The sequence below is a fragment of the Bombina bombina genome, chromosome 3, assembly GCF_027579735.1.
Source record: "Bombina bombina isolate aBomBom1 chromosome 3, aBomBom1.pri, whole genome shotgun sequence".
NCBI lineage: Eukaryota > Metazoa > Chordata > Amphibia > Anura > Bombinatoridae > Bombina > Bombina bombina.
Genome location: NC_069501.1, coordinates 1,096,848,524 through 1,096,861,637, shown reverse-complemented (window position 1 = coordinate 1,096,861,637; position 13,114 = coordinate 1,096,848,524). Strand labels below are relative to the sequence as shown.

At 40.3% G+C, this 13,114-nt stretch overlaps 2 protein-coding genes across 5 annotated transcripts in view; one reads left to right on the top strand and one right to left on the bottom strand.

Annotated features, from left to right (window-relative positions):
- Positions 1-3,054, top strand: part of EXOSC8 (exosome component 8) — a 143,231-nt gene extending 140,177 nt beyond the window's left edge. Inside the window, exon 11 of the mRNA XM_053708434.1 lies at positions 2,843-3,054. Coding sequence (XP_053564409.1) covers positions 2,843-2,958 — 116 coding nt within the window. The 3' untranslated portion in view covers positions 2,959-3,054. The remainder of the gene's footprint in view (positions 1-2,842) is intronic.
- Positions 2,057-13,114, bottom strand: part of SUPT20H (SPT20 homolog, SAGA complex component) — a 234,912-nt gene continuing 223,854 nt past the window's right edge. For 3 of the 4 annotated variants that reach the window (XM_053708429.1, XM_053708431.1, XM_053708430.1), the window contains 2 exons: positions 4,706-4,805; positions 2,057-3,474 (listed from right to left, as the gene is read on the bottom strand). In XM_053708429.1, the coding sequence (XP_053564404.1) occupies positions 3,374-3,474; positions 4,706-4,805 (201 nt within the window). In that variant the 3' untranslated portion in view covers positions 2,057-3,373. The remainder of the gene's footprint in view (positions 3,475-4,705; positions 4,806-13,114) is intronic. The other variant, XM_053708432.1, reaches the window with a different exon arrangement.

Genomic DNA, 13,114 nt, shown 5'->3' with positions numbered 1-13,114 from the left:
GTGGACTCTTCCCATATTAAGATGGAAAACATAAATTATGCTTACCTGATAATTTCATTTCCATCTGTATGGGAAGAGTCCACAGCTCCCGCCATGTTCTCCGATGGCCGGCCCTAAATTTGAAAAAAAAATTTTTACTGGCTTCACCCTGATAAACCGTTTTCCTTCTTTGAACAACACTCCCATCTCACTGCTTTTTGCCTACTAGTTGAGCAGGTGTTTAGTGAAAGTGGAATAGTTATGAGGACCTGGAAAAAAAATTATCTAAAATGCAATCTTGATAAATTTGATTAACAGCACAGCTTTGTTTAAATAAAGTCTTGTTGAACATATATATATATATATATATATATATATATATATATATATATATATATATATATATATATATATATATATATATATATATATATATATATATATATATATATATATATATATATATATATATATAGACTTGAAGGTAGAGAGACTTGACTTGAGACTTGGAGTAAAATACTTGAATATGTCACTGTAAATCAGTCATCAAAAGGGAAAAAACCTACCCTTCAACACTATGATAAAATGATCAAAAACATGTTGGCATGGAGAGAAATCACACACAATCTTTGATTTTTATTAGCATGATATTGTAATGTATGGATCTCTATTTCATAACCCAGACCCTTAATAGTGAGATAAACCGCTTTCAAGTTAAATTTTGGCTTCCTAATATTTTTGATGAACCTCTCATTACGGACAAACCTTTTTAAGATGATCTCACCAGAACAGAGAGCATTAGATCATAGGGCCCAATGTGAGAAGTTACCAAGGCAGTGCTATGTCCTGGCCATTTCAGCTATCCATATCCCAGATTGTTGGTTGGCAGACTTCCTCAGCCATAAATCAGCATTTCATTTTTCTTATCTAACCAAGCACTCGGTGGATCTTATAGCCTCTAGCCAGTATTTCAAATTCTTGGTTTATGGGTCCTTAACAGGCCAGATTTTCAGTATTATCTTGGGTGAGAGTAGGCAAAATAACCATGTTTACTAATTAGCTGATTATTTCACCTGTGCTCTAGTTCAGGTATCCTCAAAATCTGGCCTGTTAGGGAGGCCTGAGGACAGGTTTGAAAACCATGGTCCACATGTGACCTTTGTGAATGCTCTGGCTATTCATTGCACATTATGCCCCCACTCCAGGTGTTGTGCTCCCTAAGTTTATTGAGAAGTTCATTAATCATTGCCAATATATCATCATTGTTGCTCTATTCTGGCCTTAATATGTTTGATTTACATACCTGCTTCTTATAAGAATTAATTCTATGCATACATCTTACCTGAATGTTGGTAAATTTGAGAGTTTCTATCCTCTATTTACTACAAGCATGTCTTTAATAGTTATGGTCTAACTTGTATCTCTGTTATGACTTTTTTTTTAATCCAATCTGGTTCTGCTCCAGGATGTCCAGTCCTTCAGCTACTAGACCACCTTTTTCCTCCATGGTACTGTAATCATGGAGCTATAACCTCCGTAATTGATTATTTACAGTTTGTCTATGTAAGCTTAACACTTAAAAAACTATTTTACTTGAGGCTATTACATCAATGTATCACATTATTGAACATGGAGCCTCTTTTTGCAAGACTCCCTATATGGTATTTCACCAATGCAGTCTTGCAGTTACTTCCAAAGGTATTATAATCTTCCTTTAATAATTTATAAATCGTTTAACCCTTATTTCATCAGAGCCCTAATAATATTAGCATCTGAGCCACATTCCAGGGTGTGTAAAATGCTGTAAATCACAGTTGTGTGCAGAGGCTATCTGATCCCATTTTTGTTTTTAATCATGCTGCGCCCCTTTGGATGGCACTACAGGAATACAATAAAAAATTGCTATGACAGCTTTCATTCTCATTGGTGTAAAGGCCCAAGTTTTTCCATCTATCCTGATTAATTTGTATATTTCAGAAGAATGTTTAAGATGAGCACCTCAGTGTACATATAAGGTTTTGGGGACTTGAAATCTTAAATTGGTCTCATCCAATCCCATAAAAAAAAAAATGCAGTCTTAAGTTCAACTTTGTTTTTATTCTGGGGCGCACTCTTTCTAGGAGATTCACTACAGTTCCACAGTTGTCGTGTATCTTGCAATCTCGGAATTAATGGATATTAAACATAGTACGAACCAGCAAAAAACTAAAAGAAAGATACTCACAGAAGTTTGTACCTGTATTCTTGAAACGTTTATTAAAAGCAGGACCACTACAACACTGTAGTACAAATGGTTCTAATGTAGCTTAAAAACAGCTCCAGGTGAAAAAAATAGCTCAAAAGGCTCAATTCATCATACGTTGTGTTATCTTTATCAAGAGTAGTATACAATCTTTCAAATGAGCTCTAGCCATTATTTCTGAGGTTCCGGGATATTCAACAACTGTGGAAGTTTAGAGAGAGACTTCCTAAAGCCAGAAAAATCAGTGAACCTCTTGCAAAGAAAACAAAGTTAATAAGGGAGTGGAGATCCCACTGGTAGCTGCACCACCACTGAAGAAGTTTAACTATTGTTTTGTATATTCTCTTGGATTAGATTAACTATTTTTTTGTTTATACTAATCAGATTCAATTTTGGCTATGAAATTACTAGAATTGCTTAAAAATAAAAGGCAATACTTATGTAAGATTTTTGCCTGTACATTTACAGACCTATAAAAGTGTCCCTTACTGTTCTACACTTTGTTCTCAGCACTGACATGGTTAAATCTTTAACATTATACATGATGTTAATGAACAAAAAGATTGTGTCTATAAAGCTAGTTGCATTTGATAAAATATGACCCTGCTTTTATTTTTACAGGTGGTAGTGCCCTGTCTGCAGAAATACTTCAACAATGTATCAGTCGAGCGATCACACGACACAAGGAAGTAAAGTCTCTGCTAAACGAAGTACTGGAGAGTGTAAATTCAGAATAAAAAGTCTAAAAGTGAATTATAAAATTGACATGTAAAAAGTTGTATTGTTAAAGTGATTGCACAAGTTTTGTACTAAATAAACTTCTTTACTACATACAGAGTTCTGTCCCTAGCAATGCAGTGTGTAAAGCACATGGGATTTCTCCCCCCCCCCCCACAATAAAACCTCTTAAAATTATTCACCCCCATGTGAAATCCCTAAAATATCCCCCACCCCCAAATTTTCATGTCCAAATTAGTGCAGTTTAATGACTCATCGTCAGATATTTCAAACATTTCTTCTGTCTTTCTTCATGTTGGAAACATTTACGGTATTATAAAAACATGGAAGGCAATTATTGGTTTTGTTTTTAACGTATTTCCGTCTCCTGTAGTAGTGGTGAGAAGCACAAGGCTACTACTTCATTCACCCTTTTTATTTCTTGATTTGTTGTCTAAATGAAGTAGATGCTGGAGTGGTGCTGTTTGTATTGCTGCTATAGCCGTTCACAGCATTTGATGTTGCGAGAATTGCGACTATAGAAAGGGGAAAAAGTTAAAGCAAAAATTAAAAGATTTCCACTTTTGGCAGAGATGCAGTTAAGAATTAAAAAAATTAACAAAATAATATTCATAAAACAGAGAGAGAGAAAAGACTTATTTTATTATAGTACTATTACCCAATATCTAGTAAATCGGCAACTTCAGTAATGAAAATTGTAAACTTTTTTCTGCATTTGCAATGAGCTCCCACGCTAGGGAAAGCTGTCGGTTGCTTTACAAAACGTGGGATCGCTCTACATGTAGTTGAATGGTGCGTTTAGGCACAGCGTGATGAGACAGCGAGCCCATGGCGCACTAGTTAAAAAAAACTGCTGTGCCAAATAGAATGGCTTCATTTACAAGGTATTGTTTTACCATGCAGATAAAAAATTTGTTCCAAAATACCTAAAGGAAGAGCTATCCATATATTACATAATTCTGCACAGAATGCGGAATTATGTAACATCTAGGACAATGTTTAAGGTATGCGTTCCTTGTACCAAATCACTGGCATTTTTGACAAATATAAAAATCAGGATTTTGATAATTTCTAAAACATATTTGTTGCTAGGAAAAGAGTTCATTAATGGTCACATTTGGCAAAGGTTACAAATTATTTTACAATATGTATCACTGCCTTGTGAATTGTTGCCTATTTAAAAGGATGGTGTACTGAACAATTGTTTTCCTGTTAATGAATTTGAAGTGACTAGTTATACTAGCTTCAGGGAAGACTAGCTTTATTTTTCTACATGAAGTAGTTTTTTGCTAGTTAAAACCGCAAGCCATTGAATTAGACTCAGCTTGCATAGAGAGCAGGCACCCCTATCTTTCTCTCTGTAAACAATGATTTCATTATCTCTGTTTACACAAAAGCCAGTACTTTATAGTGAATTGAAAATTAAAGTATGTTTCTCTCTTTCTTATCCCCCCACTGGGAGTATAATTTATTTGTAAGATTCTTGTTTACATAGCTTTTTTATGTAGGTGGGGATATATAGATTTTCAGTTTGTGCGGGGATACAATAGGCAAAAGTAACTATTTCAGATGACAAAGTAAAGGAACTACTTGAAAATCATTTTAAAACACTCCAGTAGATAAAATGGACCACTGGGAACACATTAAAGGGGAGCAAAGTTTACAGAACACTGTCCCTTTAAGCACTGGCTTTCCCCTTGTGCTTTAGGAGTTAACAGACAAATGGAGAAGGATGAAGATACATACCAGCTGTCTGGGAAGGCATGAAACCTCCTGTTAAGTTAATAACTGCTGCTTGCTGGGATGATAGTGTTTGATCTTGACTATTAGAAACTTGGTCCATTGCCTGAGAGGAGACAAAGAGCAGTTCACTATACGTAAAATACGTATCAATCAATGGCTGCTGCTTTTGTTAAAAACAAAACAAAATCTACAACAAAATAAAAATAATTCCATCAGCAGATGAGCAGCAAAGTTAAAGCTATACGCTGGGCTCTGAGAGTTGAAAAGGAGCACTGGGATTACATAGGGACACAAGTAGGTAAGAAAGTGGATGAGGATGCTAGTAGGTCCCCCGAAGCTCATTGGTCAGTTGCACTTAAGATTTCTAAAGCAAAACAACTTTCTCAGCTTTTTTTCATTTTATGGTGTCACCAGAAAAAGTGTGCACTACATAACTCTTTGATAAGTAGAATACGTTTTCCATAAAGTTTATTGGTGCAGTTGTACAAACATGCTACAAGTAAAGAAATCAACTCCAGATTTCTAAATATGGAAGTGAGAGTCCTTCCAAGTGATATAAAAAGACACTAAGAAACTAGTATCACTTATCAAGCTTATGTATCACATTAACAATTTTATTACATTATTTTTGTTTTTTTAGTTTCTTCTATTATTATAATTTGATTAAATGTTTAATATTTTTTTACTATGGCTGGATTTTTTTTTTTAGGAACCACTGGTCTATGGTTCTAAAAAAATATTAATTACTAGAAATGTGCATTTGGATGTTTTGTAAACCGCCAAATACAGAAGAAGGCAGCTATTTTTGTGGCTGAATTCATTCTTGTGCAACAGCAACACACTAAGATCTGGATTTGCACGAAACCTTTGCATATTTTTGTAATTATCAGAAAAGGTTGTATAGTATTAATCTTGTTACTGACGAATGTGTATTTTACACTGAGGAGCCAGACATACCAATTTTACAAATCTGGGAAAATGTTATCTAGGGATATATATAGAAGAACCAAAAAGTAAATTTCCGTGGTTTTCTATGGATTTTTCTTTAGAGACTTGGTCACTATTTTTGTATTTGTTTTATATAAAACAAAGCTTTGTGTGTTTCTGAAATTGAAGAGAAATATCTCTCATCAATGTAATTTTTTAAAAAAATCAATATGCATTAATATGAAAACTTTTACCTGACTTTTTTTTGTGGGGGGGGGGGTTACAATTCTAAGCATTTATGTGGATTCTTGAAAATCAAAGTACAATGTCTTTTTACTTTAAATACAAACTTCCGAATGTGATATAAAAGAACTGCACTTCCATATGAATATTTCAGTCACACTGCAACTTTGCATAAGGCTTATCGCAGGCAGGTTTATTTGCATCTTCCAAAAATGCCCTTTTGTAAGTGTTGCTCTAATAGTTAAGGGCACAGTAAGCACCTTGTAATTACAAGACATTTCTGTTGTCATGCTATAACATTACAGATTAGCTAAATCTAAAAAAAAGTTTTTAAAACAAAAGATCTTATTTGCTACATTTGTTTTTCAATAGCTAAAACCCACCCAACATTTGCCTTATTTGGAGGATCTAATCTGGGCTTATGTCTGCAGACAATAGTCACAGCAATGATAATAGTATAAATTACATTGTTTAGCAGTTATAAACTAAAGCCAGTTAGGGAAATATATGTAAGTAGGGTTAGCCTTGAGAGGTTAGCAGGATGCATTTAAAGTTATGAGAATTAGAAAATCTTCCCTCTTCAGAGATAAATTACATGAAAAGGGGACAGAATATACAAAAAACAAAACAAATTATGCTTACCTGATAATTTCATTTCCATTGTGGGGAGGAGAGTCCACTGCTTCATTCATCACTTGTGGGAAATAAGAACCTGGCCACCAGGAGGAGGCAAAGACTTAAATACTCCTCCCACTTCCCTCATTCCCCAGTCATTCTGCCAAGGAACAGTAGGAGAAAAATCAAGGTATAAATGGTGCCAGAAAAACTAAAATAAATGTAGGTCCGCCCAACGGAGAATGGCAGGTGCAGTGGATTCTCCCCACAATGGAAATGAAATTATCAGGTAAAAATAATTTATGTTTTCCATCTAATGGGGAGGAGAGTCCAATTCTTCATTCATCACTTGGAACAAATACCCAAGCTCTAGAGGACACTGAATGAAGAAAACGGGAGGGTAAAGGGGGCGGACCGTATACTGAGGGCACCACAGCCTGCAGAACCTTTCTCCCAAAAGCTGCTTCCACCGAAGCAAAAACGTCAAATTTGTAAAAACAGAATTTATGCTTACCTGATAAATTACTTTCTCTTACAGGTGTATTCAGTCCACAGATTCATCCTTACTTGTGGGATATTCTCAATCCCTACAGGAAATGGCAAAGAGAGCACACAGCAAAGCTGTCCATATAGCTCCCCTCAGGCTCCGCCCCCCCCAGTCATTCGACCGACGGTTAGGAGAAAAAGGAGAACCATAGGGTGCAGTGGTTACTGTAGTTATTGTAAATTAAATTTGAACCTGACTTAAATATCAGGGCGGGCCGTGGACTGAATACACCTGTAAGAGAAAGTAATTTATCAGGTAAGCATAAATTCTGTTTTCTCTTACTTGGTGTATTCAGTCCACGGATTCATCCTTACTTGTGGGATACCAATACCAAAGCAATAGGACACGGATGAAGGGAGGGAACAAGTCAGGTAACCTAAACGGAAGGCACCACTGCTTGCAAAACCTTTCTCCCAAAAATAGCCTCCGAAGAAGCAAAAGTATCGAATTTGTAAAATTTGGCGAATGTATGCAGTGAAGACCAAGTCGCTGCCTTACAAATCTGTTCAACAGAAGCCTCATTCTTGAAAGCCCATGTGGAAGCCACAGCTCTGGTGGAATGAGCTGTAATTCGTTCAGGAGGCTGCCTGCCAGCAGTCTCATAAGCCAATCGGATGATGCTTTTCAGCCAGAATGAAAGAGAGGTAGCAGTCGCTTTCTGACCTATACTCTTAGCAGAATACACGACAAACAAGGATGATGTTTGTCTGAAATCTTTAGTTGCTTTTAAATAGAACTTTAAAGCACGAACCACATCAAGATTGTGCAACAGTCGTTCCGTCTTAGAAACTGGATTAGGGCACAGAGAAGGAACAATAATTTCATGGTTAATATTCTTATTAGAAACCACCTTTGGAAGGAAACCAGGTTTAGTATGCAAAACAACCTTATCTGCATGGAACACCAGGTAGGGTGAATCGCACTGTAAAGCAGATAATTCTGAAACTCTTCGAGCAGAAGAAATAGCCACTACAAATCTGCTCCATAGAAGCCTCATTCTTAAAGGCCCAAGAAGAGGCCACAGCTCTAGTCGAGTGAGCCGTAATCCTCTAAGGAGGCTTGTGTCCCGCTGTCTCATAAGCCAGACGGATCATACTCCTCAACCAAAAAGACAGAAGTTGCAGAGGCCCTCTGCACCTTCCAGAGTACACAACAAATAAAGATGACATCTGTCTGAACTCCTTCATGGCTTGAAGATAAAACTTCAAGGCTTGAACCACATCCAGATTATGAAGTAACCTCTCAGAAGAGGAAGGGTTAGGACACAAGGAAAAAACCACTACATAGTAACATAGTAGATGAGGTTGAAAAAAGACTGAAGTCCATCGAGTTCAACCTATACAAATCTAAAATACTTACAAAAAGCTCCAGTTAAGCTTAAATAATCCCACTAAAAGGTGACCCATTTAATACTAGCAATCATATCTATGAATTTTATTTATAGACAGAAATGTATCCAAACAATTTTTAAATGTATCTAGGGTATTAGCATTCACCACATCCTTTGGTAATGAGTTCCACAATTTTATTGCTCTTACAGAGCCTGAACAAAGGACTGAATGTCAGGAAGCTCCGCAAGCTTCTTATGCAACAGTACCGATAAAGCCAAGATCTGTCCCCTTAGAGAACTGGCGGCAAGACCCTTATCCAGACCATCGTGGAGAAAGGCCAAAATCCTGGATACCTTGACCTTGTGACATGGGTATCCTCGTTCATCACACCAGGACAAGTAGGTCTTCCACACCTTGTGGTAGATGCGTCTAGTGACTGGCTTCCTGACCTGGACGAGAGTGTCGATTACTCTCCGAAAAACCTCTTGGCTAAGACTAGGTGTTCAATCTCCACACAGTCAGCCTCAGAGAATCAAGATTTTAATGTAGAAAAGGACCTTGAACTAGCAGATCCTTGCGACAAGGTAGCTTCCACGGCGGATATGGCCACATCGCCACTAGATCCGCAATTCACGTCCTCCACGGCCAGGACGGAGCAATGAAAAGAGCCGAAGCTTGCTCCTGCTGGATGCGGGCCACTACTCGAGGTAGAAGAGGCAACGGTGGGAATATGTAGATTAGGTTGAAGTCCAAGGGTACCGCCAGGGCATCTATCAGTTCCGCCTAGGGATCCCTGGATCACGAACCGTATCTGGGTAGCTTGCAATTGAGTCTGGACGCCATGAGATCTATTTATGGCGTCCCCCATCTGCTGCAGATCTCCGCAAACATCTCGGGGTGGAGAAACAATTCCCCTGGATGAAATGTCTGTCTGCTCAGAAAATCTGCTTCCTAGTTGTCCACACCCGGAATGTGGATCGCTGAGAGCGAACAATTGTTAGTCTCTGCCCATTCCAGAATCCGGGATACTTCCCTCATTGCTAGGGAGCTTCTCCGGTGGTTTATGTAAGCCACCGAGGTAATGTCCGATTGGAATCTGATGAACTGGGATGACCCCAGAGGGGGCAAGCCTTCAGAGCATTGAATATTGCTCGAAGTTCCAGAATATTTATAGGTAGACTCGATTCTTCTTGAGTCCATCTGCCTTGTGCCTTCCTGGCACCCCAAACGGCCCCCTATCCTGATAGACTGGCATCTGTGCTTACAATCTCCCAGGATGGTCTCAGGAAGAAGTCCCCTAAGACATCTGGCAAGATCAGGTCCACCAAGACAGGGACTCACTCACCAGTCGGTCCAGAGATTTCTGTTTGGACAAATCTGAATGATCGCCGTTCCATTGTCTTAACATGCACAGCTGAAGAGGTCTGAGATGGAACCTGGCGAAAGGGATGACATCTATGCTGTATACCATGAGCCCGATTACCTCCATACACTTGGCCACAGATGCCCTGGAGGATGTCTGCAGGGTTAGACAGTTGGATGCAAGCTTGCAACGTCTCTGGTCTATCAGAAATATCTTAATTGCAGAATAATCTAGTATTGTACCCAGGAACTCCACCCTGTTGCTGGGGACCAATGAACTCTTTCCTTCGTTTATCTTCCACCTTTGGGACCGAAGTAGAAGGAGGAGAGCTCTCAAATGATCCTCCGCCAGACTGTAGGATGGAGCCTGGACCAGGATATCATCCAGATATGGATCTACTCCAATCCCTCTGGCTCTCGCTACTGCAAGAAGAGCTCCCAGAACCTTTGTAAAGACTCTTGGGGCCGTCGCCAGACCAAACGGAAGGGCCACAAACTGGAAGTGCTGGTCCAGGAAGGCAAACCTTAGAAACTTGAAGTGCTCCTTGTGTATTGGAATAAGAAGGTAAGCATCCTTTAGGTCTATGGTCATCATGAAATGTCCCTCTTGAACCAGGGACAAAATTGACCTGATCATCTCCATCTTGAATGATGGAACTGACAGAAACCTGTTTAGAGTCTTTGGCCTCTAGTTATCAATGTCTGTCGGACCTAATCCGACAGTGCGGATCAGGTCCGACAGACATCGCGGAATACGGCGAGCAATACGCTCGCCGTATTCAGCATTGCACCAGCAGGCCACCAGCAGGGAGGTGTCAATCAACCCGATCGTTATGGAGCAGCGGTCTTTGTGAGCGCTGCTTCATAACTGCTATTTCTGGCGAGCCTGCAGGCTCGCCAGAAACACGGGGCATCAAGCTCCATTCAGAGCTTGATACATATGCCCCTTTAAGTCCAGTATTCAACGATACGTGCCCTCCTTCTTTGGGACCATGAAAAGGTTTGAATAATACCCCAGACCTCTTTCTGCCGGAGGGACTGGGATGATTACTCCGAGAGATGAGATCCTTCACACACCCCAGGAAGACGTCTCTCTTTTCTAATCTTGAACAGATATTTGACAGGAGGAACCTGCCTCTGGGCGGACACAATTTGAAACCTATCCTGTACCTCTGGGCGACGACCTCCAGGACCCAAGGGTCTGTAACGTCTCTCCTCCAGGGCCAAACAAAACCTTCCCCTTGAATGGTAGGGAAAGCAAGCAAGACTTATATGTCATGTCAGTAGACCACGATTTTAGCCACAGAGCCCTGCAAGCTAAAACAGAAAACCCTGATGTCTTAGCATTCAGGTGAATAATCTGCCTGTTATCATCACAAATGAACGAATGTGGTACCCTTAAGGCTTTGATTAGATCCAAAATCTCACCGAGGGGGGTCTCCACCTTGACCATTGCTGATAGTGCGTCACACCAATAGGTAGCTGCACCAGCCACCGCAGCGACTGCTACCGCCGGTTGGAAAACGAGCCCCGTCAGCTGGAACACCTTCCGCAACATGGACTCCATTTTTTATCCATGGGTTCTTTAAAAGAGGAGCTATCCTCAAGCGGAATGGTCGTTCTCTTAGCAAGCGTGGAGATAGCACCATCCACCTTAGGGACGGTTCCCCACAGTTCAAGCTGCGTGTCCGGAACAGGGAAAAGCTTCTTAAAAGAAGACGAGGAAGAAAAGGGCGAACCTAGTTTCTCACATTCATTCTTAATAATATTCACCATTTTGATAGGAACTGGGAAGGCCTGGGGCACTACCCTATCCTTGTAAACCCTATCCAGTTTAGGGATCGAAGGTTCCTCTGGGAGTTTGTTCCGGAACCTCCAGCATAGCAAGCACTTCCTTCAGCAGGAAACGCAAATGCTCCATCTTAAATTTGAAATCTGGTTCCTCCGCAGACAGAGGCCTAGAAGTAGCCGATTCTGACCAAGAAGCAACATCCTCCAATAAGTCAGTGTTGTCCTCAGCGGATAATCTGTCCAAGATATCCAGTGGAGTCGAAGACCCCTGAGACGGATAGCAGTGCCGTTCCTTCCTCTTGTGCTTGGTAGAACGAGGCATCACATTTATGGCCGCAGAAACCGCCGTCTGCAACTGATCGGCGAAGTCTGGAGGCCAAAGGGCCCCTCCCGCGGGCGGATTAGTAGTGCCCTGGGGAACTGCTTGTGTAATATGAGATGCTTGTAGGGAATGCACCTCGCGGGCCGGAGAACCCTCAGAGGTGGACGGCTCAGTTGTACTAAATACTTTATTCTTTTTTGAAGTAGTAATATTGTCATAACATGTGGAATAGAGCTGTAACAGCGGTTCCACCGGAACCTCCTCACAGTATACACAGTAGGTTTAGATAAAGGAGTATCCTTCAACATATCAGAGTCCTCCATAGCTTGCACCTTTATTACGGACTTGATTATGGATTAAATGGCACCTTTATATCCCAATGGCCGGGGCACTCACCACCTCCTATGACCCGGACTACAAGAAACAGCTTTTGTCTCCTTCAAACACAGGTAGAGAAAGAGGAAGTTACTGAGGCTACACCGGGTCACATGGAGTGCCATGCAGGACCACCCCTGCACTGAGCGAGAGACACACCAAAAAAATCTGCCTCAATCTTTCTCTAACTGTTCCACACTGACAGAGCCTCATCTCACACAAGCGCAGCAAAAAACACAAACATTATTATGTATATTAAAATCCCCCCTGTTCCATAATCCCCTTCCGAGGGTATTAGCCTAGATTCTATACAGATAAAAGGAGTTACACTGTGAACCTGTCTTCTTGCCTTATAACACACATATATATATATATATATATATAATATATATAATGAAACGATCTTACCAGAAACAACGCTGTGGAACAGGAATACTGCCCTTCAAGTGTGACGAGTTAGTAGCGTCGCTCCTGACATGAACTTGAGAATAAAAGCAGACAGCGAAACTCGTCAACGCCGATTGCTTAAGGAGCTGTTAATATGAGTTGGGATGGTTTCGCAGAAGAACTCCCCCTGCATCTCTGGACTCTAACTTTTCCCCCATGCTCTCACTGAGAGGCTGACAGGACTACTTAAAACTCCAGTCCCATTGTGAAGAGTACTACCCTCCATAAGAGACTACTCCGAATCTTCCAACACTTCTCTGCCAACCTCCTGTGACGAAAGGCAAAGAATGACTGGGGGATGAGGGAAGTGGGGGAGGGATTTAAGCCTTTGGCTGGGGTGTCTTTGCCTCCTCCTGGTGGCCAGGTTCTTATTTTCCACAAGTGATGAATGAAGCACTGGACCTTTAGATGGAAAGTATATTATAAACTTGTTTCATTACACTTAACTAAAT